Source organism: Suncus etruscus, chromosome 5 (genome assembly GCF_024139225.1).
Source record: "Suncus etruscus isolate mSunEtr1 chromosome 5, mSunEtr1.pri.cur, whole genome shotgun sequence".
Lineage (NCBI taxonomy): Eukaryota > Metazoa > Chordata > Mammalia > Eulipotyphla > Soricidae > Suncus > Suncus etruscus.
In genome coordinates this window covers 116,659,939-116,685,657 of record NC_064852.1, presented here as the reverse complement: position 1 = coordinate 116,685,657, position 25,719 = coordinate 116,659,939, and the positions used below count along the sequence as shown (strand labels likewise).

General features: G+C 44.8%; 1 protein-coding gene and 1 non-coding gene across 4 annotated transcripts in view; one reads left to right on the top strand and one right to left on the bottom strand.

The window, feature by feature from the left end:
- NOP58 (NOP58 ribonucleoprotein) overlaps positions 1 to 25,719 on the top strand; it is a 507,450-nt gene that overhangs the window by 459,190 nt on the left and 22,541 nt on the right. Inside the window, exon 1 of one of the 3 annotated variants that reach the window (XM_049773250.1) lies at positions 23,588 to 23,708. The exons of the other annotated variants lie outside the window; for them this stretch is intronic. Coding sequence (XP_049629207.1) covers positions 23,664 to 23,708 — 45 coding nt within the window. The 5' untranslated portion in view covers positions 23,588 to 23,663. Of the gene's footprint in view, positions 1 to 23,587; positions 23,709 to 25,719 lie in introns of those variants that run through there. 3 annotated transcript variants of the gene reach the window in all.
- On the bottom strand, positions 8,415 to 8,544 carry LOC126009986 (small nucleolar RNA SNORA22). The gene has a single exon (XR_007496132.1). It is a non-coding gene; the product is annotated as a small nucleolar RNA SNORA22 (small nucleolar RNA).

Sequence of the window (25,719 nt, the reverse complement as noted above, 5' to 3'; positions counted from 1 at the left end):
CGGCAGCACAACCGCTTTCTCTGGACTTCCGGTTGTCTGCGTCCACCTGCCCGCTCCCGCCCCCCCCCCTCCGCGTGCGCGCAGGCGCATACCTTGCTGGGGATGAGAGATCGGCCCAGGTGCGGGCCCTGCGTCCTCCACAATTAAGTTCTAGCTGTTGGGGCGGGAGAGGCTTTTTTTTGGATTTCTTGAATTACTTGACTTCATCGCAGATCCTTTTAGTAGCGTTTTCTTCTTTGCCAGGCACTTATCCTACTGACTCTCTGGGAGGAAAGGGCGTCGATAACGGAACCCGACTGAGCCCAGGGAAATTAAGCGGGGAGGCCTCACTTGGACAACAGTAAATTGGATTTTTAGTTCGTTCTTTCTATATTTTGAGTATTAGAGTCTCAGCAGATAAAATAAGAGATTTTTACAGTGTCCTGAAGAGCTGAGTTAAAATTTCTCCAAATAAGATAAACCAATGGATTCTCAAAAGCATTAGCCTGGGACCAGAGTGATAGCATATCGGGGAAGGTGAGGGGGGATTTGCCTTGCAAACGGCCGACCCAGGTTCGATCCCGGCATCCCAGATGGTCCCCTGAGTCTGAGTACTGCCCAGTGTGGGCCAAAAACAATATATATATACACATATATATACTAGCCATTGAGGAAATGAGCATTAAAGTCAGTTATTTTAATCATTTAAAATAATTTTATCATTAGATTTTTTTGACCCTTAAAAAATATTTTTTTGTTTTGGTTTTTAGGCCATACCTGGAACTTAAAATAAAAGACGCTTCCTTTGTACCAGTGGTCCTCAAATTATTGCCCGCGGGCCACATATTGTATTTGTATCTGTTTTGTTTCTTCATTGCAAAATAAATTATATGCATTGTGCATAAGAATTCGTTCATAAGTTTTGTTTTTACTATAGTCAGACCCTCCAATGGTCTGAGGGACAGTGAACTGGCCCCCTGTTTAAAAAGTTTGAGGACCTCATTATTATCGTTTTCCCTGCACTCTATAGCCTGCAGAAGAGATCCCTAAAAATAAAGGGGTTACAAGCGAGAGCAGGGAGGCTGTGGGTGTGTTTGCCTTGCACAGAGCCAGCCCAGGTTCCCAGCATCCCTCCCAGGTGGTCCCTAGAGCCTGCCAGGAGTGATTTCTGAGTGCATAGCCAGAAATAATCCCTGAGCACAGCTGGGTGTGGCCAAAAGAAAAGATCCCTAAACCTGGAGAAAGCCTAATCACAGGTAGGTGTGGCCAAAACAACAACAAAGATTACATTTCCATGACTTATCAGTGAAAGCAACTCTGAGAACTGAAAATCCTGTGCTACTGCTTCAGGCCACTAGGCCAGCTAAGCTGGCTCTTAGGGTGCACTGCTAGGGAGTAGTGATGAAAATGCTCCAAAACTTTGATGACATTTACACATACCTAGAAAACTAAAGGGGCCAGAGATAGTATAAAGGATAAAGTAATTGTCATGCACAGAACTGACCTAGATTCTAACCCCAGCACCCCTTATGGTCCTGCTGGAGTGCTTCCTGAGTACCACAGAGTGTACTCCCCCTGAAAAAAACCAAATGATTAACCATAAACTTTAGGGGTCAGAGAGATAATACAGAGGAAGGGTGCTTGTCTTGCACGAGGCCAACCCAGATTCAATGCCCAGCTCCATATAATGTCCCCAAGTAATTCCTGAGCACAGAGCCAGAAAGGAGTAAGCCAGGTGTGACACAAAATCCAAAATAAATATATAAAATTAAATGTAGAACTTGAAATCATGGGGCCGGAGAGATAGCATGGAGGAAAAGTGTTTGCTTTCCATGCAGAAGGTCAGTGCTTCAAATCCCGGCATCCCATATGGTCCCCTGAGCCTGCCAGAAGCTTTTAAAAGCTGCATCTAGGAATACAGTAAAGATCAGAACTGATATTTTGGTGAGATGGGGTAGCCTGTTCTGGGTATGCTTTCGATTGAGACTCTCATTTAATCTAGTCCACCCAAGAACGACTTCTGAGCATAGAGCCAGGAGTAACCCCTGAGCATGGTCGGATGTGATCCAAAAAATACCACACACACACACACACACACACACACACACACACACACACACACACACAAAAGAACTTGAAATCATGCAATGAGCCTTTCACTCTTTTATTTTTGTTTTTGTTTTGAAGCCACACCCACCAGTGCTCAGGGGTTACCCTGCACTCTTATTTTAGAAATCTTTTTGCGGCCAACAAGATACCATGGAGGTAAGTCATTTGCCTTCCAATGCAGAAGGTGGTTCGAATCCCAGCATCCCATATGGTCCCCCGTGCCTGCCAGGGGCGATTTCTGAGTGTAGAGCCAGGAGTAATCCCTGACTACTGCTGGGTGTGACCCAAAAACCAAAAAAAAAAAATTGGGGCTGGAGAGGTGGTGCTAGAGATAAGGCATCTGCCTTGCAAGCGCTAGTCTAGGACAGACCGCAGTTCTAGCCCCGACCCTGGGGTCCCATATGGTCCCCCCCAAGCCAGGAGTGATTTCTGAGCACATAGCCAGTAGTAACCCCTGAGCGTCAAACGGGTGTGGCCCAAAAACCAAAAAAAAAAAAAAAGAAATCTTTTTTGCTTTGTTTTGTTTTGGGTCACAGGCGGTGGCCCTCATAGCACAACAGCAGAGTGTTGGCCTTGCACTCTGCCTACCTCTCAGGACGGATCCGGGTTCAAGTCCCAGCATCCCATATGGTACCCCTAACCTGCAAGGAGCGATTTCTGAGCACAGAGCTAGGAGTAACCCCTGAGCACCATAGGGTGTGGTCCAAAGACAAAACAACAACGAAACACTTTGTTGAGGGACTGGAATGATAGCACAGCAGCAGGAGGCATTTGTTTGCCTTGGTGCTGATAGGGGACAACCTGGGTTCTATCCCAGGCCAAAATAAATAAATAAATAAATAAATTAACGGGCCTGAGAGATGGCATATAGGTAAGGCATTTTGCCTTGCATGCAGAAGGTCAGTGGTTTGAATCCTGGCATCCCATATGGTCCCCCGAGCCTACCAGGAGCGATTTCTGAGCATAGAGACAGGAGTAACACCTGAGCACTGCTGGGTGTGACCCCCCCAAAAATTAAAAAAAAATAAAACAAGGTGCCGGAGAGATAGCACAGCTGTAAGGCGTTTGCCTTGCACAAAGCCGACCCGGGATGGACCTGGGTTAATACCCGGCATCCCATATGATCCCCAGACCCTGCCAGGAGCCATTTCTGAGCACAGAGCCAGGAGTAATCCCTGAGCACCTCTGGGGTAGGCCCCAAAATTTTTTTTGTGTGTGGTTTTTGGGTCACACCCAGCAGTACTCAGGGGTTACTCCTGGCTTCATGCTCAGAAATTGCTCCTGGCAGGCACAGGGGAACATATGGGACGCCGGGATTCGAACCGATGACCTGCATGAAAGGCAAATGCCTTACCTCCATGCTATCTCTCCAGCCCCGGCCCCAAAATTTTTCAAAATCTTTGTTGAGGGGCTGGAGTGATAGTACAGCGGGTAGAGTGTTTGCCTTGTCCAGCATCCCATCCAAGATCCCCTGAGTCTACCAGGAGCGATTTCTGAGCAAAGAGCCAGGAATAACCCCTGAGCATTGTTGGTGTGGCCAAAACAAACAAAACAAAACAAAAATCTGGGGCCCGTGAAGTGGCGCTAGAGGTAAGGTGTCTGCCTTGCAAGCACTAGCCAAGGAAGGACCGTGGTTCGATCCCCGGCGTCCCATATGGTCCCCCCAAGCCAGGGGCGATTTCTGAGTGCATAGCCAGGGATAACCCCTGAGCGTCGAACGGGTGTGACCAAAAAACAAAAAACTTTGTTTAGGGGCCAGAGCAATAGCAGAGTGGGTAGGGCATTTGCTTTGCATGAGGCCAACCTGGGTTTGATCCCCAGCATCCCATATCATTCCCCAAGCCTGTTTGGAGTGATTTCTGAACACAGAGCCAGAAGTAAGTCCTGAGCACCAACAGGTGTGCACCCCCATAAAAACTTTGTTGCACTTTGAATTTAAAAAAAATAAAATAGGGGGGCCGGGCGGTGGCGCTAGAGGTAAGGTGCCTGCCTTGCCTGCGCTTGCAGGGTCCAGAAGCCCCCCAGGGGGGCCCGGCCAGCAGGAATTAGCTGGGGAAGCTTCTCAGACGACTGCACTCCTATTTTGCTGAGTGAAGGCACAACCACACCTGTAAGAAATCTGAGAGAGGTTAATAATAAAGACCCAAGGCAGCGTCTCACTGTTCAAGGGTACCTTTATTGGCTACAGTTCCTTCTTATATAGTGAAGGAGAAGGGGGCAGTACAAAGGTGATGTCAGTCATACTTTTGGCGCGAAGGCCCATACAAGGCAAGGATATATTTCAGGTTTCAAGGAACAAAGAAATTTAGGCATTCTCTAAATAAGGAAGTGGGCAGTGGGTCTAGGGGGGCTGGATGACCTTCAAGTTATGATGAACGTGCTGTTTCCATGGAAATTTCTAGTGACCTTCCAGCTGCATTCCTAATTGCTTAACTATCAGGAGGTGGTGCGAGATGTGCCTGCCTCAGTGATCTTGAACAGACAATGTAGCATACACTTATTGATAATAGCCTAGTTCACTCCGGAATGTGGTCTTAAGGAGTGAGGCCTAGTTTCTGATAACGGTACCAGGCAGCTTTTGCTCTCCTCCGGGCTAGAGCTAATTATATCTTGCAGCTGCATGCCTTTCTCTTTAGCTCAAAAAATTCACAGCAAGACTGCAAAATGGCTTTTAGGTGAAAAGCTGGGCTATGGCAGAAAGAACAGCAATATGGCCTCAAACAAGTCAGTCCCCAACATCTCCCCCTTTCTCTTCTAATAAAAGAAGGAAAGTCGTGAGCGGGTGGAAGAACCGTGTCTTAGGCTACAAGGTTTGACCAGGTCGGACACGGCCAAAGCCGCATTTAAAAGGTGGCTACAAACGCCGTGGGTGTGCACAGGGATCCGAATTATGCGCTGTAGCCTTTTCGGGCCGTGCCCTAACTGGGACCTTGCTAATCCCGTCGTAGGTGTCTCCACAGCCGAGAGCACAAGTGCCGGGGCGAGCTCCGCTTGTTAGCTATGCGCTCTATCTCCTGGAAACTTAGTGGCTGGAAAGGCGGCTTGGTGACTAAAGCCAAGTTTTCACAGGAGCCACGCGGGGTTAGATGCTGGTAGTTAACCTGAATAGAGGTTTTTGTCTGTTCATCTACCTGGTTCTTAATAAAGGCAGTGATTTTGCGGAAAATCCATGGGCTAAGAGAAAGGAGCAGCATGAGGCTAATGAGTGGGCCCAAAATAGTGGACAAGATAGTGTGAAGCCAAGGAGAAGAGAAAAACCAGCCCTGGTACCAGCCTTGTTCTTCATCGAAATGTTTTTCAAAATCTTTTATACCGTCACCAATGTGTTGAACGCTATTCCTAACTAATCCAGGTTTATCTTTGAAAATACAACATTGTTCCTTAAGGGCTACACAGACTCCCCCCTCTTACATAAGGGCAAAATATAGAGCACGACGATTTTGGAGAACAACATCAGCAAGGGAACTAATAGTATCTGTGAGAAATTGCAGACTAGTTTTGATTTCATTAATGTCTTGTTCCACTGCTTGAGTAAGAGTGCGGAAATTGGATTGAGAGGATACAAGAGAGTAGATACCAGTGCCAGCGCCAGTAGCGCCAACAGCAAGGAGCACTGCAAGTGTAATGGAGGTGAAGGGCTCACGGCATTGTCGAGAAAGGGATTGAGAAGAATAGGAATAGGGTGAGGCGGCAGGAGAGGGAAAGATATGTTCTGAGTGAATGGTGATTTTTGGAATGAGAATAACGAGAATACAGTAATCATGTGAAAGGAGGAAAGAAGAACGAATGATAAAAGGAGTAAGACCAGAAGCACAGGCAAAATAAGTACCATTGGGAGCTAACAGATAGGGTTGTGAGGAGGAAGAATTGTAGATGTCAATAGTTTCGTTGCACACGTCAAGTAATTGGCTAGGAAGCAGGGAGTCGTTAGGCTTAATGCAGAGGCCAGAGCCTACGACTTGACCGACTGTAATGCCATGTTGAGGTTGTGTGTTCCAACGGAGGTCAGAGGGGTTGGAGGTAGAGGAAAGGTTGCCAAACACTGCAACACCTTCATAGAAAGGAGGTTGAGGAGAAAAACAAAGCCAACATCTTTCATAGGCAGGATCTGTAAGGGCAAGAGCAGAAGCATTTATGAGATTGAGAATAACCTGAGAGGACGGAGAAGGACCTGAAGGCATAGTGAGCTGTCTGAGAGAAGGAGAGGCAGATGGAAGAGGATAAGGAGGAGAAGGCATGTGTGATGGACCTGAATGAGGATGAAGAAAGGTGTTAGGACCAACGGCGAGGGGGTGAGAATTCGGCAACTGTTTAAGTAAACGGAGGGAAAAAAGAAGTCCAGGGTCGGTACGCCTAACGTAAAGTCTGAGTCCCCATTGTACGGGTTGAGTCCAGTGATGCTGACGTCCAGCAGCAGTAAATTCGATGATGAGGGGGTTACACCAACCACGGGTAGCAGAGGATGCATCACAGTTCAGAAAAGGAGGAGTTGGGGGGCGTGAAACGGTGATGAAGTCCCAGGAGGAAGAGGGTTTCCAATAAGCAGTTCCGGTGGTTTCACAGCCCCAGGAGGCGCAAAAGTGTTGGTTATGAGCGCCACACTTATAGTCGCTGGAACGGGGCCGGTGGTGACCAGGGCAGACGTAGAAGGTGGTGAAGGGGTGGCGTAGTACATCACGGCGAATAACAGAGTTGCAGCCACCGCTAGCAGGGGAGTAATAGTCATCGGGGTCAACAGCACGAGGTTGAGGCAGGCGGAAATTGGAGGTGCCCCAGTATAGGCTTGCACCCATGGTTAGGGCACAAAGGTCGACTTGCAAGACCGGCCAAGGGATGGAGGTAGAGAGGATGGAGGTTGTTGGTGGCATCGGTGGGCATCCAAGGCAGCTAGGCAGAGTGTCTAATTCAGCATTGTCAAAGGTGGAGTCAGTTAGAAACAGGTTTGCAGGAATGGCGTCTAGCAGGAGGTTTATAAGAAAACAGCTTGGCAGAAGGCAAAATGGTTACTTCATATAAAAATTAAGAATTTGCAGAAAACATTAGCAATTTACATTACACTAGTTATTTTTGAATACCACGGGAATGCTATTTGACCTCTGTTAGACTTTGGCATAAAAGAAAATTTATAATTAACAATTGCTAATTAAAAAAAATTTTTTAAACTGAATATAAAGGATTTTTCTTAAACATCTAGTTATTATGTTAAAGCTGGATGCTATTTTTTAGCCATAAATACATATTCTATAGGCTTGAACTTACACATAGCAGGAAAGCCAGGTGACTGCAAAGTCCAGAAATTCTCCAGGGAAAAGTTATCCCCGATGGCTATTGAGAAATCTGGGGTTTGCCATCCCTCACACTTTCCGCCATGTTCTTAGAAGGACAAAGCTAGCTTAATACATAATTTTTAACACATGATTTTTAATTGTAAGATGCCAGTTTGTGAACTGACCAGACTGAACCAGGTTGAAAAAATTAATTGAAATTTAAAAAATGGATAAGGCTTTAAAAATTGTATTATTATAAAATGTAGAGATAACAAATAAACAGACAAAACAAAACAACACTAAACACAACATTTTACACTTGTGGCCACTTTCATTCATCACAACAGACACATAAACAGACAAAAGGATTGATTTAAGACTTATTTATAAAAAATTGACAAGCGCTTTTAAATATTTAGCTAACATGTTTGTGAGAAGAAGAGAAAAAAAATTTTGTAGAAAAACTTTTTTAGTTTTGAGAAGTACTTAATGTAGATGGAGTGGAACTTTGCTGAAAATAAATTTTAAGGTTTAGATTTAACACAAAACATTTTTAAAACAATTTTAATTTGAAGTTTAAAACATTAAGTAAAATGGTTAATGAGCACTGTAGAAGGAGTCTCTACTTGGAAGTATGAAATGATTTGCTGTAAATGAATAGGTTTTCTTTAAATTGGTTTTGCAGTAGAACAGTAAGACAGCTGCAATAAAGTGTTAAAATTTTTATGATTAAACACAATAGCATGAACTATGATTATTAAAGGTATAAAAACTGATTTTTTAAAAAACAAACAACTGTTTTTACTATGAAGACTTTAAGTGAATAATTTGTAAAAAATATTATATACTAAATTAACTAAATGCTTAGATTATTATAAAATATAGTTAAAGACATCTGATACATTTACACACTTAGAACTTAAGACTAAAATTATATTTAATACTAGTTAATTTGCTTATAAAGTTTAGTTACTTTTATATATTACTTATAAAATTATATATAATATATTTTTCATTTATATTATTTTTTTTACTGCGACACAAATATACAGATTTGTATAATGTGCTGATATTTTGAATGCACTTAAAATAATAGTTCTTTCAATGCAGAAATAAAGAACAACCATTGCTGTAGCACAAAGTTAAAACTAAGGGTACTATAAAGCACACCTAGGTGTTCACTGTGCATTAAATTAACTATATTGTTTAAAAAGGCTAACCACATTATTTTTCACATAATTTTGTAAATACTTTAAAAATTAAAATAAAACTTTTAATAGAAATATAAGATTTAAATTTAACACTTTTGTGTTCGTTTGGATTTTAAAACACAAAGAAGTTTTTCTTTTACCAATATTTTGTTATCTGTAAAGTGACAGAATTATGACCTTGCTTTAAAATTTTCTGAGAGGCATGAAAAAAAAAGTTTATTGCTCTTATCTTTCTGTTGCTTTTTAATGTTTTAATAATTACTTTACACCACTTAATGCACTAAACCTAATAACACATATTTGACGAAGTGTAGGGCTGACAAGGTGAAGCAGAGTCTTTCACTGATAGCTCGGGGAGGGGCTAGCACAGTTAACAGCAGGAAGGCTAGAGGCAAATTATTTACAGTTAGCAGGGTGTAATGATATAGAGAAAAAAAAAAGCAATCTTTTAAGATTAATTACTAATTTATTGGAATTAGAGGGAGTGGCAACCGAAGAGGGGAGTCTGGGTTGCAAAAGCACCATGAGAATCATGGTTTTATTAATTGATTTGAGAATATGCAAGAGATGCTACTTTTCAGATTTTTTTTTTTGAATAACAAAGATTGGGTATTTCAAGGTGAATTGGAAGGCTTAAAGTGGGAGTGTCAGGGCTTGAGCTGGCTGTTCTCCAAGGCTGGCAGGAAAGAGGCTGAAGGAGGCTGAGGATTGGTTTGAGCAAAGTAAAGGGTACATTAGGCTCAGAAGTTTTAACAGCAAAGTGTAGATATCGCAAGGTTTTATGGCTTAGCAGATGATACTTTGTAATTATCCTGCTTACTGTGCCCTTAGAATTTTTTGTAGGCACTGCAGCAGTTTCTGTTTTATGGCACTTAGCCTCACTTTCATTAGTTTGTCTCTTTGAGTTCTCAAGAGGGGGGGCCTGGCCGTGGAATTCAGTGGGCAGAGGACAGACAACTATAGATTTAGGAGGGGGGGGGAAACGCCTGAAGGGCAGAAACCTGTGAATTAAGAGAAGCAGCCTGTTTTTGAAGGCTTAAGATTTGTTTAAGATTTTTAATTTGGCCAAGTAGTTTCATTTCTATAGCTTTAAGAGGGGGAGCGGTGAGAGGAGGGCATCTGCCATGGTTAGGGACTGAGCGTTCTCCGCGGTGGAGGCTGCTGAGCAGGCGGGGGAAGACTTTCTCCATTAGGGAGAAAGACAGGAAAGGTAGTAGCACTGGTTTTTGAGCTAAGAGCATTATCAAGTTTGTTAGAGAGGTGAGAGACCATGGATGTAATTGTGGTGAGTTGGGAACTCAAGTCAGAAAAAGGGGGGGGGGGGGAAGAAAGCAGCAACAGTTTGTTGCCGCGTGTGGGGGAGCTGCTGGAATGCTGGCTCTAGGGAGCGACTTCCAGGCATAGAGGGCAGCAAGAGCCATGTTGGCAAGCTGGGACCTGGAAAGTGTGTGCTGTACCTTTAAGGTATGAAAAGAGGCGAGGCCAGCTATAAGAGCTTAGAGATCAGGATTCCTGCCTATCTGCAAGGGCTTTGCAGCGGAAAAAAAAGTTAACTTCCCAAGAGACAAAGAGTTCAGCTTTTAGATTCTAAGCAGGAGAGCGTATAAAGGGGCTTGGGGGCCATAGGAGGTTACGGCTTGAAATGGCTCTTTGAGGCTTTTCCAATTAAAGGCTTTGTATTGTTGCAATTGCTGGCTAAGGAGGGGAGGGTGGTGAAACAGGGACGGAGCTGAAGCTAGGGAAGTGAAGGGCTGTTTAGGATTTTGCACAGAGGGTGCAGCGGCCTCTTCTGTAGGGGTCTGGGTGCATAGAGCAGAAGCATGGACAGAAGTAAGGGAGGGATATAAATGAGAAGCATTAGAGAGATCTTTAAGAGCATTAGTTACTTTGGAGACAAAGGTCAGTGGTGGAGGGAGGACAAGGGGAAGTATTCTCAGAGGGAGAAGGGAGATGAGAGACAGAATTAGAATGAGAGGGAGTCCTGGAACACTCACGGGAGACTTGTTGTACATGAGATTCAACGGCATGGATGATGTCTTTGGCGGTTCCGGCATTTTTAGTTACAATGATATCTCTTAACAGGCTCCAATATTGGAACATAATTTTTTCCTTCTGTGAATCATCATTATTTACAAAATAATCACTCATTTCATGTCCTACTTTGTCCCAAGTGGACGCAACAATTTCTGGACAGGTAATAATAAACCAATGACATACATTATGAATAAACATAAGAAAATTACAAATATTCTTTTTTGGTAACCTCTACATGTCTGGCTTTCAACTCAGACTGAATATCAATAATGAATTTAAGTTCAGTACTCAATGAAAACACCCATGGAAGTGAAGCCAACGGGCGAAGCCCCAAGAGCCAATCAGGGGCGGTGATCAGAACGACTGAAAAAACTGCAGTTTAAATATTTGATTAAGGCTAACTCGTTTCAACGCCTACCCGGATGGGGTATATCCTGCGATTTACGAAACAGCTCCGGACTCGCCGACCCGTAGTCGTTCGGAGTGTGGCGGTGGTCTTCGAGCCCAGCGTTGGGCGCCAAAATGCAGGGTCCAGAAGCCCCCCAGGGGGGCCCGGCCAGCAGGAATTAGCTGGGGAAGCTTCTCAGACGACTGCACTCCTATTTTGCTGAGTGAAGGCACAACCACACCTGTAAGAAATCTGAGAGAGGTTAATAATAAAGACCCAAGGCAGCGTCTCACTGTTCAAGGGTACCTTTATTGGCTACAGTTCCTTCTTATATAGTGAAGGAGAAGGGGGCAGTACAAAGGTGATGTCAGTCATACTTTTGGCGCGAAGGCCCATACAAGGCAAGGATATATTTCAGGTTTCAAGGAACAAAGAAATTTAGGCATTCTCTAAATAAGGAAGTGGGCAGTGGGTCTAGGGGGGCTGGATGACCTTCAAGTTATGATGAACGTGCTGTTTCCATGGAAATTTCTAGTGACCTTCCAGCTGCATTCCTAATTGCTTAACTATCAGGAGGTGGTGCGAGATGTGCCTGCCTCAGTGATCTTGAACAGACAATGTAGCATACACTTATTGATAATAGCCTAGTTCACTCCGGAATGTGGTCTTAAGGAGTGAGGCCTAGTTTCTGATAACGGTACCAGGCAGCTTTTGCTCTCCTCCGGGCTAGAGCTAATTATATCTTGCAGCTGCATGCCTTTCTCTTTAGCTCAAAAAATTCACAGCAAGACTGCAAAATGGCTTTTAGGTGAAAAGCTGGGCTATGGCAGAAAGAACAGCAATATGGCCTCAAACAAGTCAGTCCCCAACATGCGCTAGCCTTGGACGGACCACGGTTCGATCCCCGGCATCCCATATGGTCCCCCAAGCAAGGAGCAACTTCTGAGCGCATAGCCAGGAGTAACTCTTGAGCGTTACCGGGTGTGGCCCAAAAACCAAAATAAATAAATAAATAAATAAATAAATAAATAAATAAAATAGGGCCGTAAAGTTAGTACAGCAGTGAGGCACATGGCTGACCCAGGACAGATCCAGGTTCATTTCCCTCCATCCCATATGGTCCCCAAAGCCTGCCAGAGCAATTTCTGAGCGCAGAGCTAGCAGTGACCCCTGAGCGCTGCCGTGTGTGACCCCAAAACAAAAAAAAACAAAGAATAAAGGTATCGGGGCCAGAGAGGTAACATGGAGGTAGGCAGTTTGCCTTGCATGCAGAACTATCACTGGTTCGAATCCCAGCATCCCATATGGTCCCCCAAGCCTGCCAGGAGCGATTTCTGAGCGTAGAGCCAGGAATAACCCCTGAGCACTGCCAGGTGCGACCCAAAACAATAAATAAAATAAAATAAAAGGGCTATCAGTGTCTTTACATTGTCCATACTAAGACCTAAAAAGTAAAAAATACAGTTATTTATTTTATTATAGTTTTGACCTTGCAGACCCCTCAAAAGTTCTCATTCTCCAGCTTAATGGAGCCCACATTTGAAAACCACTGAACAGGGCCCGGAGAGATAGCACAGCGGCGTTTGCCTTGCAAGCAGCCAATCCAGGACCAAAGGTGGTTGGTTCGAATCCCGGTGTCCCATATGGTCCCCCGTGCCTGCCAGGAGCTGCTGTTTCTGAGCAGACAGCCAGGAGTAACTCCTGAGCACTGCCGGGTGTGGCCCAAAAACCAAAAAAAAAAAAAAAAGAAAAAAAGAAAAAGAAAACCACTGAACAAGAGAAAGGGAGTTCAGAGATTACCCTGGTTAGAGGCACAACAAGCAGTGAAGAGTCCAGCATGCATGAGCCGTGCTGTGTAGTGAAGGGTGGTTTGTGGGTTAGGAGCTTCAAAGAAGTCACCTGAAAGAAAAGGTCTGGTTAATTAAGAAAGATGAACTTAGGACCAAATTGATAGCGCAGCAGTTGGGTGTTTGCCTTGCAAGCAGCCAACACAGGAAAGACCCCTGTTCAGATCCCAGCATACCATATGGTTCCCCGAGCCTGCCAGGAGGACTTCAGAGAGCAGAGCCAGGAGTAACTCCTGAGTGCCGCCACCTCCGGGCATGACCCCCCCCCCAAAAAAAAAAGAAATGTGAATTTGGGGCAGGAGAGATAGCATAGCAGTAGGGCATTTGCCTTGCATACAACCGATCCAGGTTGTTGGAATCTCCACATCCCTTATGGTCCCCCGTGCCTGCCAGGAGCGATTTCTGAGTGCAGAACCAAGAATAACCCCTAAGCGCCATCGGTGTGGCCCCAAAACCAAAAAATACAAATATTAAAAAAAAAAAAATGAAAAGAAATGTGAACTTTCCTCTGGAAAGTCAATGGTGAAAAATGCAGAGGTGTGAGGGAGCATTTGAGTGTTAGCACCACATGCAAACATAAAGAAATAAAACAAAAAAGAGAGGAAAGTTAGGGAGTTGCAGTAGTCATCCAGGAGGGGGGAAAAAGTGGCAATTCATATGGAAATGAAAATGATCCTGAAGGTTTTAGTAAATGATTAGCTTCTCGCCTGGAAAACTTGGAGTGGTGATAAAATATTTAAGATTTTATAAGGGGCCGGGCGGTGGCGCTAGAGGTAAGGTGCCTGCCTTACCTGCGCTAGCCTTGGACGGACCGCGTTTCGATCCCCCGGCATCCCATATGGTCCCCCAAGCCAGGAGCGACTTCTGAGCACATAGCCAGGAGTAACCCCTGAGCGTCACCAGGTGTGGCCCAAAAACCAAAAAAAAAAAAAAAAAGATTTTATAAGGGACTAGTGCAACAGTAGACAGGGCACTTACCTTGCACGCAGTTAATCTGGGTTTGATCCCTGGCATCCCATATAACCCCTTAAGCTTCATCAGAGTGATCCCTGAGCACCGCTGGATGTGATCCCAAAAAAAAAATTTTTTTTGATAGGAAACCATGGGAGAAAAAAACTTGCAAATATAAGTGTGCAATGCTCAGAATCATTCAAGAGTAAAAGTCCAGAATGCAGCTAATATTATTTGGTTAAGACAAATCTCAACTGAAGAGACTTGGAAGTCATTAGAATAAACATAAATAATAGTGATTATAATTACTACAGTTACTGAAGGCCACCTCTTCTCTCAAGTTCTATACATTTGTTATTTCCCTTAATTTTTTTTTTATTTTTTGGGGGTCACACCCAGCAGCACTCAGGCTACTCCTGGCTCTACACTCAGAAATCACTCCTGGCAGGCTCGGGGGACCATATGGGATGCCGGGATTCGAACCACCATCCTTCTGTATGCAAGGCAAACACCCTACCTCCATGCTATCTCTCCGGCCCCATTTTCCTTAATTTTTTGAAGGGTAATAATAGCATCCTTGTTTTATAAATAGATGAGAGCTTGGAATCAGCTAAATCAGTAATGAATTCGGGATTTAAACCTAGAACTTGGGGCTGGAGAGACAGCACAGTGGTACGGCGTTTACCTTGCACGCGGCCAACCCAGGACAGACTGGGTTCTATCTATCCTCGGCATCCTATATGGTCCCCTAAGCCTGCTAGGAGTGATTACTGAGCAAAGAGCTGGGAGTAGCCCCTGAGCACATCCAGGAGTGGCCCAATATATATATAAGCCTATAACTTGATCTCTACTGATCTATTCCTGGCTCTACGCTCAGAAATCGCTCCTGGCAGGCTTGGGGAACCATATGGCATGCTGGGATTCGAACCAGTACAGTGCTTGAGGTCATGAAGGTCAGAGAAATGCTATCTCGGGGGACCAGAGAGATAGCATGGAGGTAAGGCATTTGCCTTGCATGCAAAAGGACAGTGGTTCGAATCCCGGTATCCCATGTGGTCCCCTAGCCTGCCAGGAGCTATTTCTGAGCATAGAAGTAGGAGAAACCAGAGAGCTCCGTTGGGTATAACTCAATAACCAAAAACAAAACAAAACAAAATGCTATCTCAGGTAGAACAGTTCTCAGACTCACTTATTAGTGGTGCATGGACTGCTCAATAACAAAGCACATGATTTACATGCATAGACCTGGATCTGATCCCCACACTACCAAAAGCCCTTACATAGCTTCTGAGACTTAGCCAAGTGGGGCTTAGAGGAACAGTGTGTGGTGCCAGGGGAAAGTCTGGCTCAGTCACATGCAAGGCCAGCTCATACTTTCTTGTACTATTGATCCTTGAATCAATCCCCTAACATTTCTCAAACAAGAGTATTGAAAATTCAACATTACCTGAGTATCTTTTAGCACCCTTGCTCTAGACTGCTCATTTTGTTGTTTTTTTTTTTTGGGGGGGGGGGAGTTGTTTTTGTTTTTGGGTCAAACCCAGTGAAGCTCAGGGATCATCCTTGGCTCTGCACTCAGAAATCACTCCTGGGGAACCAAATGGTATGCCAGGGATCGAACCCGGGTGGACCATATACTTGGCAAAACACCGTACCTGCTATGCTATTACTCCAGCCCCTCTGGATCCTTTTGTTTTGTTTTTTTGTTTGTTTGTTTGTTTGTTTGTTTTTGGGTCACACCCGGCAGCGCTCAGGGGTTACTCCTGGCTCTATGCTCAGAAATCACTCCTGGCAGGCCAGGGGACCATATGGGATGCCGGGATTCAAACCACTGACCTTCTGCACGCAAGGCAAACGCTTTACCTCCATGCTATCTCTCCGGCTCCTCTAGATGCTCTTTAATGTTATCGTTCTTTCTTTCTCCTCCCTTCCCCCATAGAGAATCTGAGTAATTTTTTCATGTATTAGTATGACTCCATGGGTGAAGAATCCCACAGATGTATTAACTCTTATCTATATAAGAGTAAATTCCTGAGTTCAGACACAAACAACTTTTTTTTTCTTTTTTTTGATTTTGGGCCACACCTGGCGGTGCTCAGGGGTTACTCCTGGCTGTCTGCTCAGAAATAGCTCCTGGCAGGCACGGGGGACCATATGGGACACTGGGATTCGAACCAACCACCTTTGGTCCTGGATCAGCTGCTTGCAAGGCAAACGCTGCTGTGCTATCTCTCCAGGCCCTCAAACAACTTCTTTACCTTCTGAAGAGGTTGATTCCGCTCAATCTGTGTGTACAGTCATAGATAAATGACATTTTGGAGGATGAGGGGGGCTGAACCACACCTGGCTTTTCTCAAGCTCATTCCTAGCTCTGTGCTTAGGAATCAGTCCTGGCTGTTAGGGAACTAAAGGAGATGCCAAGGATCCAAGCTGGTTCAGCAATGTGCAAGGCAAAAAACAGCCTTATTGGCTTTACTATCCCTCTAGTCCCAAATAGTCAAAATTTTTATTTATTTATTTTTAAATTTTTTTTTTTTTTTTGTGGTTTTTGGGTCACACCCGGCAGTGCTCAGGGGTTATTTCTGGCTCCACGCTCAGAAATTGCTCCTGGCAGGCACAGAGGACCATATGGGGCGCCGGGATTCGAACTGATGACCTCCTGCATGAAAAGCAAACGCCTTACCTCCATGCTATCTCTCCGGCCCCTATTTTTAAATTTTTGAGCCACACCTAGCAGCGCTCGGGACTTCATTCTGACTCTGTGCTCAGAAATTGCTCCTGGCATGCTTCCAGGATGCTGAGGATCAAACCCAGGTCAACCACATGCAAGGCAAATGCCCTATTTGCTGTGCTCCGACCCCCAAAATAGTCAAAACTTTTATTTTACTTTATTTTTGGTTTTAGACCACACACAGTGACGCTCAGGGGTTACTTCTGGCTATGTGCTCAGAAATCGCTCCTGGCTTGGGGGACTATATGAGACGCCAGGCGATCAAATCACAGTCGGTCCTAGGCTAGCATGTGCAAGACAGACAGACACCTTATGCCAGGGGTCTCAAATTCACGGCCTGCGGGCCTTTTGCGGCCCTCCATACAACATTTTGTGGCCCGCGGCCGGCCTTCAGATATCACAGTATTCGCGATTATTCGCTTACCGAATAATCGCAATAAAAATCGCATTAGTAAGAAAAAAAATCGCATTAAACATTCTCATACCCCGAGCAGTTCCGTTCGGGGTATGCAAATGTTTAATGCGATTTTTTTTCTTACTAATGCGATTTATATATATATATTTTTTTGGGGGGGGGTGGCACACCCGTTTGACGCTCAGGGGTAACTCCTGGCTATGCGCTCAGAAATCGCCCCTGGCTTGGGGGGACCATATGGGACACCGGAGGATCGAACCGTGGTCCGTCCTACGCCAGCTAGCGCTTGCAAGGCAGACACCTTACCTCTAGCGCCACCTTCCCAGCCCCACTAATGCGATTTTTTTATTGCAAATATTCAGTAAGCAATAATCGTGAATACTTTGCGCCTAGCGCAGACATCATATCCACTGCTCCTGCCCGCTGTCCCTTGCATTATCAGAGGCCTAAGGGAGAGAGAATTAGATTTTGTCATACCTTCATCATGACTTCATCAAAGCCTTCAGTGAAGAGAAAGATTGATGATGAGCACAGACAATTTCAGGAAAAGTGGAAGATGCAGTATTTCTTTGTTGAGCACAGGGGCATCCCCACATGTGCTAACTCTCCGGGCCCCACATGTCTTATTTGCTCAGAGAAAGTTGCAGTGCACAGGAATACAACTTGAAACGCCATTATTCAACTAAACATGCTGAGGAATGTGCAAAATATCAAGGAAATGAGAGAGTCAAGCAGGTTGCCAGTCTTAAAGCATGTCTAATGAGGCAACAAGATTTCTTCAAGAAAGCAACCAAAGAAAATGTTGCATCAGTCGAAGCTAGTTTATATGGTTACTGAGAGGATTGCTAAGGCAGGGAAATCATTCACAGAAGGAGAGTTTGTTAAAAAATGCATGTTGCAGGCTGCAAGAATTATCTATCCAGAAAAGAAAGGCCAGTTTAGCAAAATCAGCCTTTCTGCCAACACTGTGGCAGAGCTCATTTCTGACATGTCAAGTGACATTTATCATCAACTGTGTGAGAAAGCCAAATGTTTTGATGCATACTCAGTTGCTCTTGACGAGGGCACAGACACTGCGCAGCTCACAATTTATGTCTGTGGTGTTGATTGCAATTTTGTTGTTTTTGTTTTTGTTTTTTGGGTCACACCCGGCAGTGCTCAGGGGTTACTCCTGGCTGTCTGCTCAGAAATAGCTCCTGGCAGGCACGGGGGACCATATGGGACTCCAGGATTTGAACCAACCACCTTTGGTCCTGGATCGGCTGCTTGCAAGGCAAACGCCATTGATTGCAATTTTAAATTGACAGAGGAGCTGCTCACAATAATTCCAATGCATGGCCAGACCACCGCTAATGAGATATTTCGGCATCTGTGTGATGCCATTGAGAATGCAGGTTTGCCATGGAAGAGGTTTGCTGGAATAATAACCGGTGGAGCGCCATCGATGACAGGGAGGAAAAATGGACTGGTGGCACTTGTTCAAAAAAACTTGAAGAGGAGGATGTAGAGAAGGCCATTGCTTTTCACTGCATTATCCATCAGCAGGCCCTTTGCAGTAAATGCCTGCCGTGTGACAATGTGATGTGTGTTGTTGTGAAATGCATCAACCAAATCAGATCCAGGGGCTTAAAAGCACAGGAGGTTCCATGCTTTTTTAGAGGAAATGGAGTCAGAATATGGAGATGTGCTCTATTTCACCGAGGTACGAGGTACGTTGGCTCAGCAGGGGAAATGTTCTGAAAAAAATTTTTGAGTTGAGAGAAGAAGTGAAAGCCTTCATGGAGAAGGATGGGAATGTTGTTTCTGAGTTGAGTGATCACAAATGGCTCATGGACTTAGCTTTTCTTGTTGACATCACACATAAGCTGAATGTACTAAATAAGATGTTACAAGGCCCAGGGCAGCTAATCAGTGCTGCCTATGACAACATGAGAGCATTCTCCACAAAACTTATGTTTTGGAAATCCCAGCTCTCTCAGACAAACCTTTGCCATTTCCCAGCATGCAAGGAACTTGTGGATGCAGACATATCATTCAGTGGTGAGAAATATGTTGATGCTATTCTTAAGCTAGAAAAGAAATTTGATCACAGATTTGCAGGCTTCAAAAAGCACAGAGCCACTTTCCAAATTTTTGTAGACCCCTTTTTCTTTGATGTGCAAGATGCCCCTCCTGTGCTTCAAATGGAGATCATTGACCTGAAATGCAACTCTGATCTCAAAGCCAAGTTCAGGGAAAAAGCAGACATACATGGGTAATTTTTGAGAGAATTGCCCCCAGCTTCCCTGAGCTTTCCTGAATGTTCAAGCGCACCATGTGCCTTTTTGGGAGAACATATTTGTGTGAAAAGTTATTCTCCACATTGAACTTCAATAAATCAAAGTACAGGTCTAGACTTAATGATGATCATCTTCAAGCCATACTGAGGGTCTCAACTGCTTCCTCTCTAAAGCCAAATGTGGTTCAGATTTGTGAGAAGAAGCACTGTCAAGTCTCTGGCAGCAAGGAATAGGCAAAAGATGCCATGTTCAGAAGAACTGTTCATGATCTTCACTCAATGTTCTATTCATGTTCAGAAGAAATAATTAAAACTTAATAATGACATTTGAGGACATGTGTGTGTGTGTGTGTGTGTGTGTGTGTGTGTGTGTGTGTGAAATTCCTTTTGTGGCCCTGCCTCGCCTCAACTTTGCCTCCTGTGACCCCCAGGTAAATTGAGTTTGAGACCCTGGTCTAGAGTGTTTCTAGGGTGTTGCATGTTGTTTGATGGCTATCTGTCTAGGGTGGTATATTGTGATTTATAGGGCCTTGGGGTCTGCATGATTGTTAGGATAAAAACTTAGTCCTTAAATGGAAACTTAACATTGGTTTGACAAAATGGAGTTCCTGCTGCTCTAGGCTTCACAGGTGGTTGCAGCTTATATCTTTATGTTTTCAGTGTGGTTGAGTTTGCTTTGAAGCTAGACCACTCTACCACATTCCAATATAACTGAAGTCCAGACACTTGTTCCCCTTTGACTTAACTTTCTCATCTTCTTCCTTTCAGAACTTGATTTCTTTTCCTCTCTCTTTCTCCTAGCTAAGATCTGGAGTCGAGGTTGTTCTAGACATTCTCCCTTTACATTACATTTTCCTCATCCAATTATTCTATGTACCACAGATAAGTGAGACCATCCTGTGTTTGTCTTTCGTCTTTTGGCTTACTCCTCCACTCAACACTTTATCTTCCTATTCCAATCAGCTTGCAGCAAATTGCATGATTTCCTCTTTTCTGTGGCTCTATAGAGATTCCATTGTGAATATCTAACACATATTCATAATCCATCCATTTGCTGTAGAATACCTAGGCTGATTCCATATCTTAGCTATTGTACAGCAGTGAATAATTTGTGCACACATCATTTTAAATCAATGGGGTTTTTGTTGTTGTTTTTGGTTTTGGGTTTTGGGTCACACCCAGCAATGCTCAGGGGTTACTCCTGGCTCTGCACTCAGAAATTGCCCTCGGCAGGCACAGAGGACCATATGGGATGCTGGTATTCGAACCATCATCTGTCCTTATCAGCTGCATACAAGGCAGACATCCTGGTGCTATGCTATCTCTCCGACCCCTAAATGAATGTTTTTAGGCCTGGGAGAAATACACTCTAGTAAAATTACTGGCTCATTTGGCAATTTAATTAAAAGCTAATTGAATATTTTCTATACAGTTTTCTACAAGGATTAAACCAGGCAATAATTCCTCTAGCAGTGGGTGAGAGTCCCCCCTCCTTTTTTTTTTTTTTTTTTTAACCACATAACCCCCAGCATAGATTGTTCCTACTATTTTTTGTTTGTTTGTTTTTTGGGTCACACCCGGTAACACTCAGGGGTTACTCCTGGCTATGCTCTCATAAATGGCTCCTGGCTTCAGGAACCATATGGGATGCTGGGGAATCAAACTACAGTCCAAGGTAAACCATGCATGCAAGGTAAACACCCTACCGCTTGCACCACTGATTTGGCCCCATCCTCTTCATAATTTTTATAGGTTTTTATTTTTTATTTTGTTATTTTTGATTTTTGGGTCACACACAGCAGTGCTCAGGGATTACTCTTGGCTCTATGCTCAGAAATCTCTCCTGGCAGGCTCAGGGGACCATATGGGATGCCAGGATTCGAACCACCATCCTTCTGCATGCAAAGCAAATGCCCTACCTTGAAGCTATCTCTCCAGTCCCCTGATTTTTTTTTATTAATCTTTGTGAATACTCTGTATATTCTAAAAATCAAGTCTTTATCTGATGTACTGAATGTGAATATTTTCTTTTGGCTTTATCATATTTTTTTTGGTTTTTGGTTTTTGTAGTTCTCAAGGATTATCATATATTTCTTTTGCCATGCATAAACTTTGTAATTTGATGTAATCCCACTTATTTACTTTTAATTTTGTTGTTTTTCTTTTTTTGTGTGTGTGTGGTTTTTGGGTCACACCGGGCAGTGCTCAGGGGTTATTCTTGGCTTCATGCTCAGAAACTGCTCCTGGCAGGCACGGGGGACCATATGGGATGCCAGAATTCGAACCGATGACCTTCTGCATGAAAGGCAAACGCCCTCCATGCTATCTCTCCGGCCCCAATTTTGTTGTTTTTCTTTCTTCTTTCTTTCTTTCTTTCTTTCTTTCTTTCTTTCTTTCTTTCTTTCTTTCTTTCTTTCTTTCTTTCTTTCTTTCTTTCTTTCTTTCTTTCTTTCTTTCTTTCTTTCTTTCTTTCTTTCTTTCTTTCTTTCTTTCTTTCTTTCTTTTTTTTTTTGGTTTTTGGGCCACACCCTGCATTGCTCAGGGGCTACTCCTGGCTGTCTGCTCAGAAATAGCTCCTGGCAGGCACGGGGGACCATATGGGACACCGGGATTCGAACCAACCACCTTTGGTCCTGGATTGGCTGCTTGCAAGGCAAACGCCTCTGTGCTATCTCTCCGGGCCCAATTTTGTTGTTTTTCTAATGGTATCAGATAATTGGAGATTCTTTTGGGGTTCAAATTTTGGAGTAGTTCTGTCTATATTTTCCTCAGTGTAGTTTGTAGTTTTTAGTTGGATTTCAAGTTGTTTGATCCACTCTTTTTTGGGGGGGGGGCAGTCATTGCCTGGCAAAGTTTAGGAGTTACGCCTGGCTGTGCACTCAGAAATCTCTCCTGGCAGGCTTGGGGGACCATATAGGATGACAGAGATTGACCACATGCAAAGCAAACTTCTACCTGTTGTGCTATCACTCAAGCCCCTTGATCCACTTTTTTTTTTAATTTAATTTAATTTTTTTGGTTTTTGGTTTTTGGGTCACACCCGGCGGTGCTCAGGAGTTACTCCTGGCTTTCTGCTCAGAAATAGCTCCTGGCAGGCACGGGGAACCATGTGGGACACCGGGATTCGAACCAACCACCTTTGGACCTGGATCGGCTGCTTGCAAGGCAAACACCACTGTGCTATCTCTCCGGGCCCCTTGATCCACTTTTAATTTACTTTTGTGTAAAATATGAGGTATGTGTGCTGTTAAGAAATATTATAATGTGCTACAATATGGGGACTTGAGGGACAAAGTAATTGTACATGCATTCTGTTTTATTTATCTTAACGTTCTTTGGCTGAAAGTTCAAAGTTAAGATATCAGCAAGGGGACTTCTTCTGAGAATTATGTTATGGCTGATTGTCCTTCCACTGTAACTTTACCTTGTCCTCTTTCTTTGCATCTTTTGTTCTGATAATTCAAAATAAAAAATTAATAAAATATGAGGTATGGATCGAGGTGTTTTTTTTTGGGGGGGAGGGGTCATACCCGGCAGTGCTCAGGGGTTATTCCTGGCTTCATGCTCAGAAATTGCTCCTGGCAGGCACGGGGGACCATATGGGATGCCAGGATTCGAACTGATGACCTTCTGCATGAAAGGCAAACGCCTTACCTCCATGGTATGTCTCTGTCCCCCTGGATTGAGTTTTAATTTCTTGCACAAGTTATTCATTTTTCCCAAATCATTCATTGAAGAGTCAATCTTTAGTCCATTTCGTGTTCTCAGCTTCTTTATCAAAAATTAACTATATCTTTATATTGGGTTTTGTCCCTGGGTATTTGGTTCTATTCTGTTGATCAGAGAGCCCATTCTTATTCCAGACTCCAGACCCTAGCACATCGAACTTGACAAAGTGCTGTCATGGTGGGAGGCAGAGGTAGGTGTGGAGTAGGGGACACTGGTGGTAGGCCTGGTATTGAAACATTATATCCCCGTCCAAAAAGAAGAAATATTATATCCCTAAAAGTCAACTGGCTACAAGTAACTGTAAATCAGTTGAGTAAATAAAAAAATTTTATTTAAAAAGAAGAAAAAAGGGGCACCCCCTCCAAAAAAAAAAACCAAAAAAAACCCCACAAGGCACAACATAAGACTTCACGATCTTCTGAAACCCCGCGATAATCTTCGGCCTCTCCGTCTTCGCCCCGCCCCCTGGCGCGGCGGGAACGTCACGTGTTCCGGGCGCCGCTGGAAGTGACGTAACGCCCCAGAATCCTTTGCGAGGCGGCTGCTTCGGGCACGTTGCGCACCCCGCGGAGCGCGGCTTGGCGAGCGCAACGTGGTTTGGGGTCTTCGCGGCGGCGCGCGCGGGCCTTTGGGCGAGCCCGCAAAGAAAAAAAAAAAATCTTTCCGTTCTTCCCCAGCGGCTTGAGCTCGCGACGGGCGGCGCTCGCCCTGATCCGGCCTGACCATGCTGGTGCTGTTCGAGACGTCCGTGGGCTACGCCATCTTTAAGGTAAGGCCCGGAGCTCGGGCGTCCGCCGGCGGGGTCGGGGCGGGATGCACACGCAGTCGGACCCGGGCTCGGAGCGAGGGAGCGGCTCCGGGGCCCTGCGCTGGGGAACGCGGTGGTCTGGTCTGCACCGGGGGAGGCGTCTTGTTTCCTGGGAGCACGTGGCTCCCTTCGGGGCCCAGAAGGTGCGTGCAGGCTGCAGAGGGGCGCGGGCTCTGCTCGGGCTTTGCAGGTGGTGCCAGCAGTCCAAGTCTTGGTTCTTCCTGTTTATTTAGTCAAAAACTGTTTTTGGTCTTCGGGTCGCGTGCGGCGGCGCTCGGCGCTTCCTCCTCGCTCTGCGCTCAGAAGTCGCTGCTGGGATTCGAACCGCCGTCCTTCCGCAGGCCAAGCAAACAAACGCACTCCCTCCAGGGTATCTCTCGGGCTCCAATTCAATTAGGCTCCATGGTTCAGTGCTCACTTGGTCCGAGGTCCGCATCATGAGGTGGACGGAGAGGGAAAGATCCAGGGCTCTTTTTCTTCCAACGTAGGTCCACACCCCGCAGTGCTCAGGGCTTACTCCTGACTGTGCAGAGGACATGCTGCTTTTTCTGTGTGGGGGAGCTGTGGTTGGGCCACACCCGGGGGCGCTCAGCGATCACTCCGGGCTGGCTCGCTGGAACTTGTGGAATGCGGGGCAACGAATCCGGGTCGGCCGCGTGCAAGATAAACGCCTTGCCTGACGTGCTATCGCTCCGGAGCCAAGGAGAGGACTTTCTTGATGTTTGGGGGAACCCTAGAAGGGTGCCCGGGATTGAACCAGCCTCTTCTTCCCTCCCTCCAGAAAAATATCTTTTTTTAAAGTAGAACTAAGTGGATTGAAGGTGGGTTTTGGTTTTAGTAAGTTGGTGCCGTCAGTGATGGTTGGTTGGGAAGAGAAGAGGACTTTTGCGGAGACTTGTGCAAGACTTCTTCCGATTTGAGCACTTGAGGCTTTGAAACATTTTGGTTGCTTTTGCACAGACCGTGCCGCCTCTTGCCGTTTTCAGTTTGAACCCAGCGAGGGACTGCGGCCTGGTGGTGATCCTCTTGAGGTCGAGTTGTTTGTGTAGGGGGAAGAATCGAACCGCGGTCTTTCCTTGGCTAGTGCTTGCAAGGCAGACACCTTACCTCTAGCGCCACCTCACTGGCCCCCATGTACCAGTTTCTTTAGCCACTCAACTGTTGTCAGGCATCTGGGTTTGTTTTCAGATTCTGGCTATTGTAAATAGCGCTGCAATGAATAAACATGTGCAGAGGGCATTTTTGTGTTCCTAGGGTATATCCTTAGGAGAGGTATTGCTGGATCATATGGGAGGTCAGTTTCTGGTTTTTTGAGGAATCTCCATATTTTAGGTCTTTGCTTTAAAAAGGGCACACCCCACGTTTCTCCTCACTCTGCAGTCAGATTACTCTTGTGGTGCTCTGGAGATCATATGGGATGTCAGTGATTGAACCTGCCACATTCCCACATCCCCTACCTGCTATATTATTTCTTTAGTCCCCTAGAACTTTAAACTTTATCATCAAAACCATAAATATAAAATATCTGTAAGATCGTACACATCTCAGTATTAGGTCTGGAAAGCAGTATATCATTGCTATTGGTAGCTATGTACTATACTTGGTAATTGAATCATAATTAAATTTATCAGGGCCTCAGAGATGGCACAGTGGTAGGGCATTTGCCTTGCATGCAGCTGATCCAGGACTGATAGTGGTTCGAATCCTGGCATCCCAGATGGTCCCCCATGCCTGCCAGGAGTAACCCCTGAGCGCCACCAGGTGTGATCCAAAAAAAAACTAAAAGGAAAAATAAAGAATTTCATCAATTAGACTGAAGTTTCATTTCCAGTTAGTAAGTGGGCTAAAAATATGACCAGGAGAAGGAAAACGATTTAGATACAGGAGCAATAGTACTGGGGATAGGGCATTTGCCTGGCATGCAGCTGACCTAGGTTTTATCCAAAGCATTCTATGATCCTCCAAGCCCACC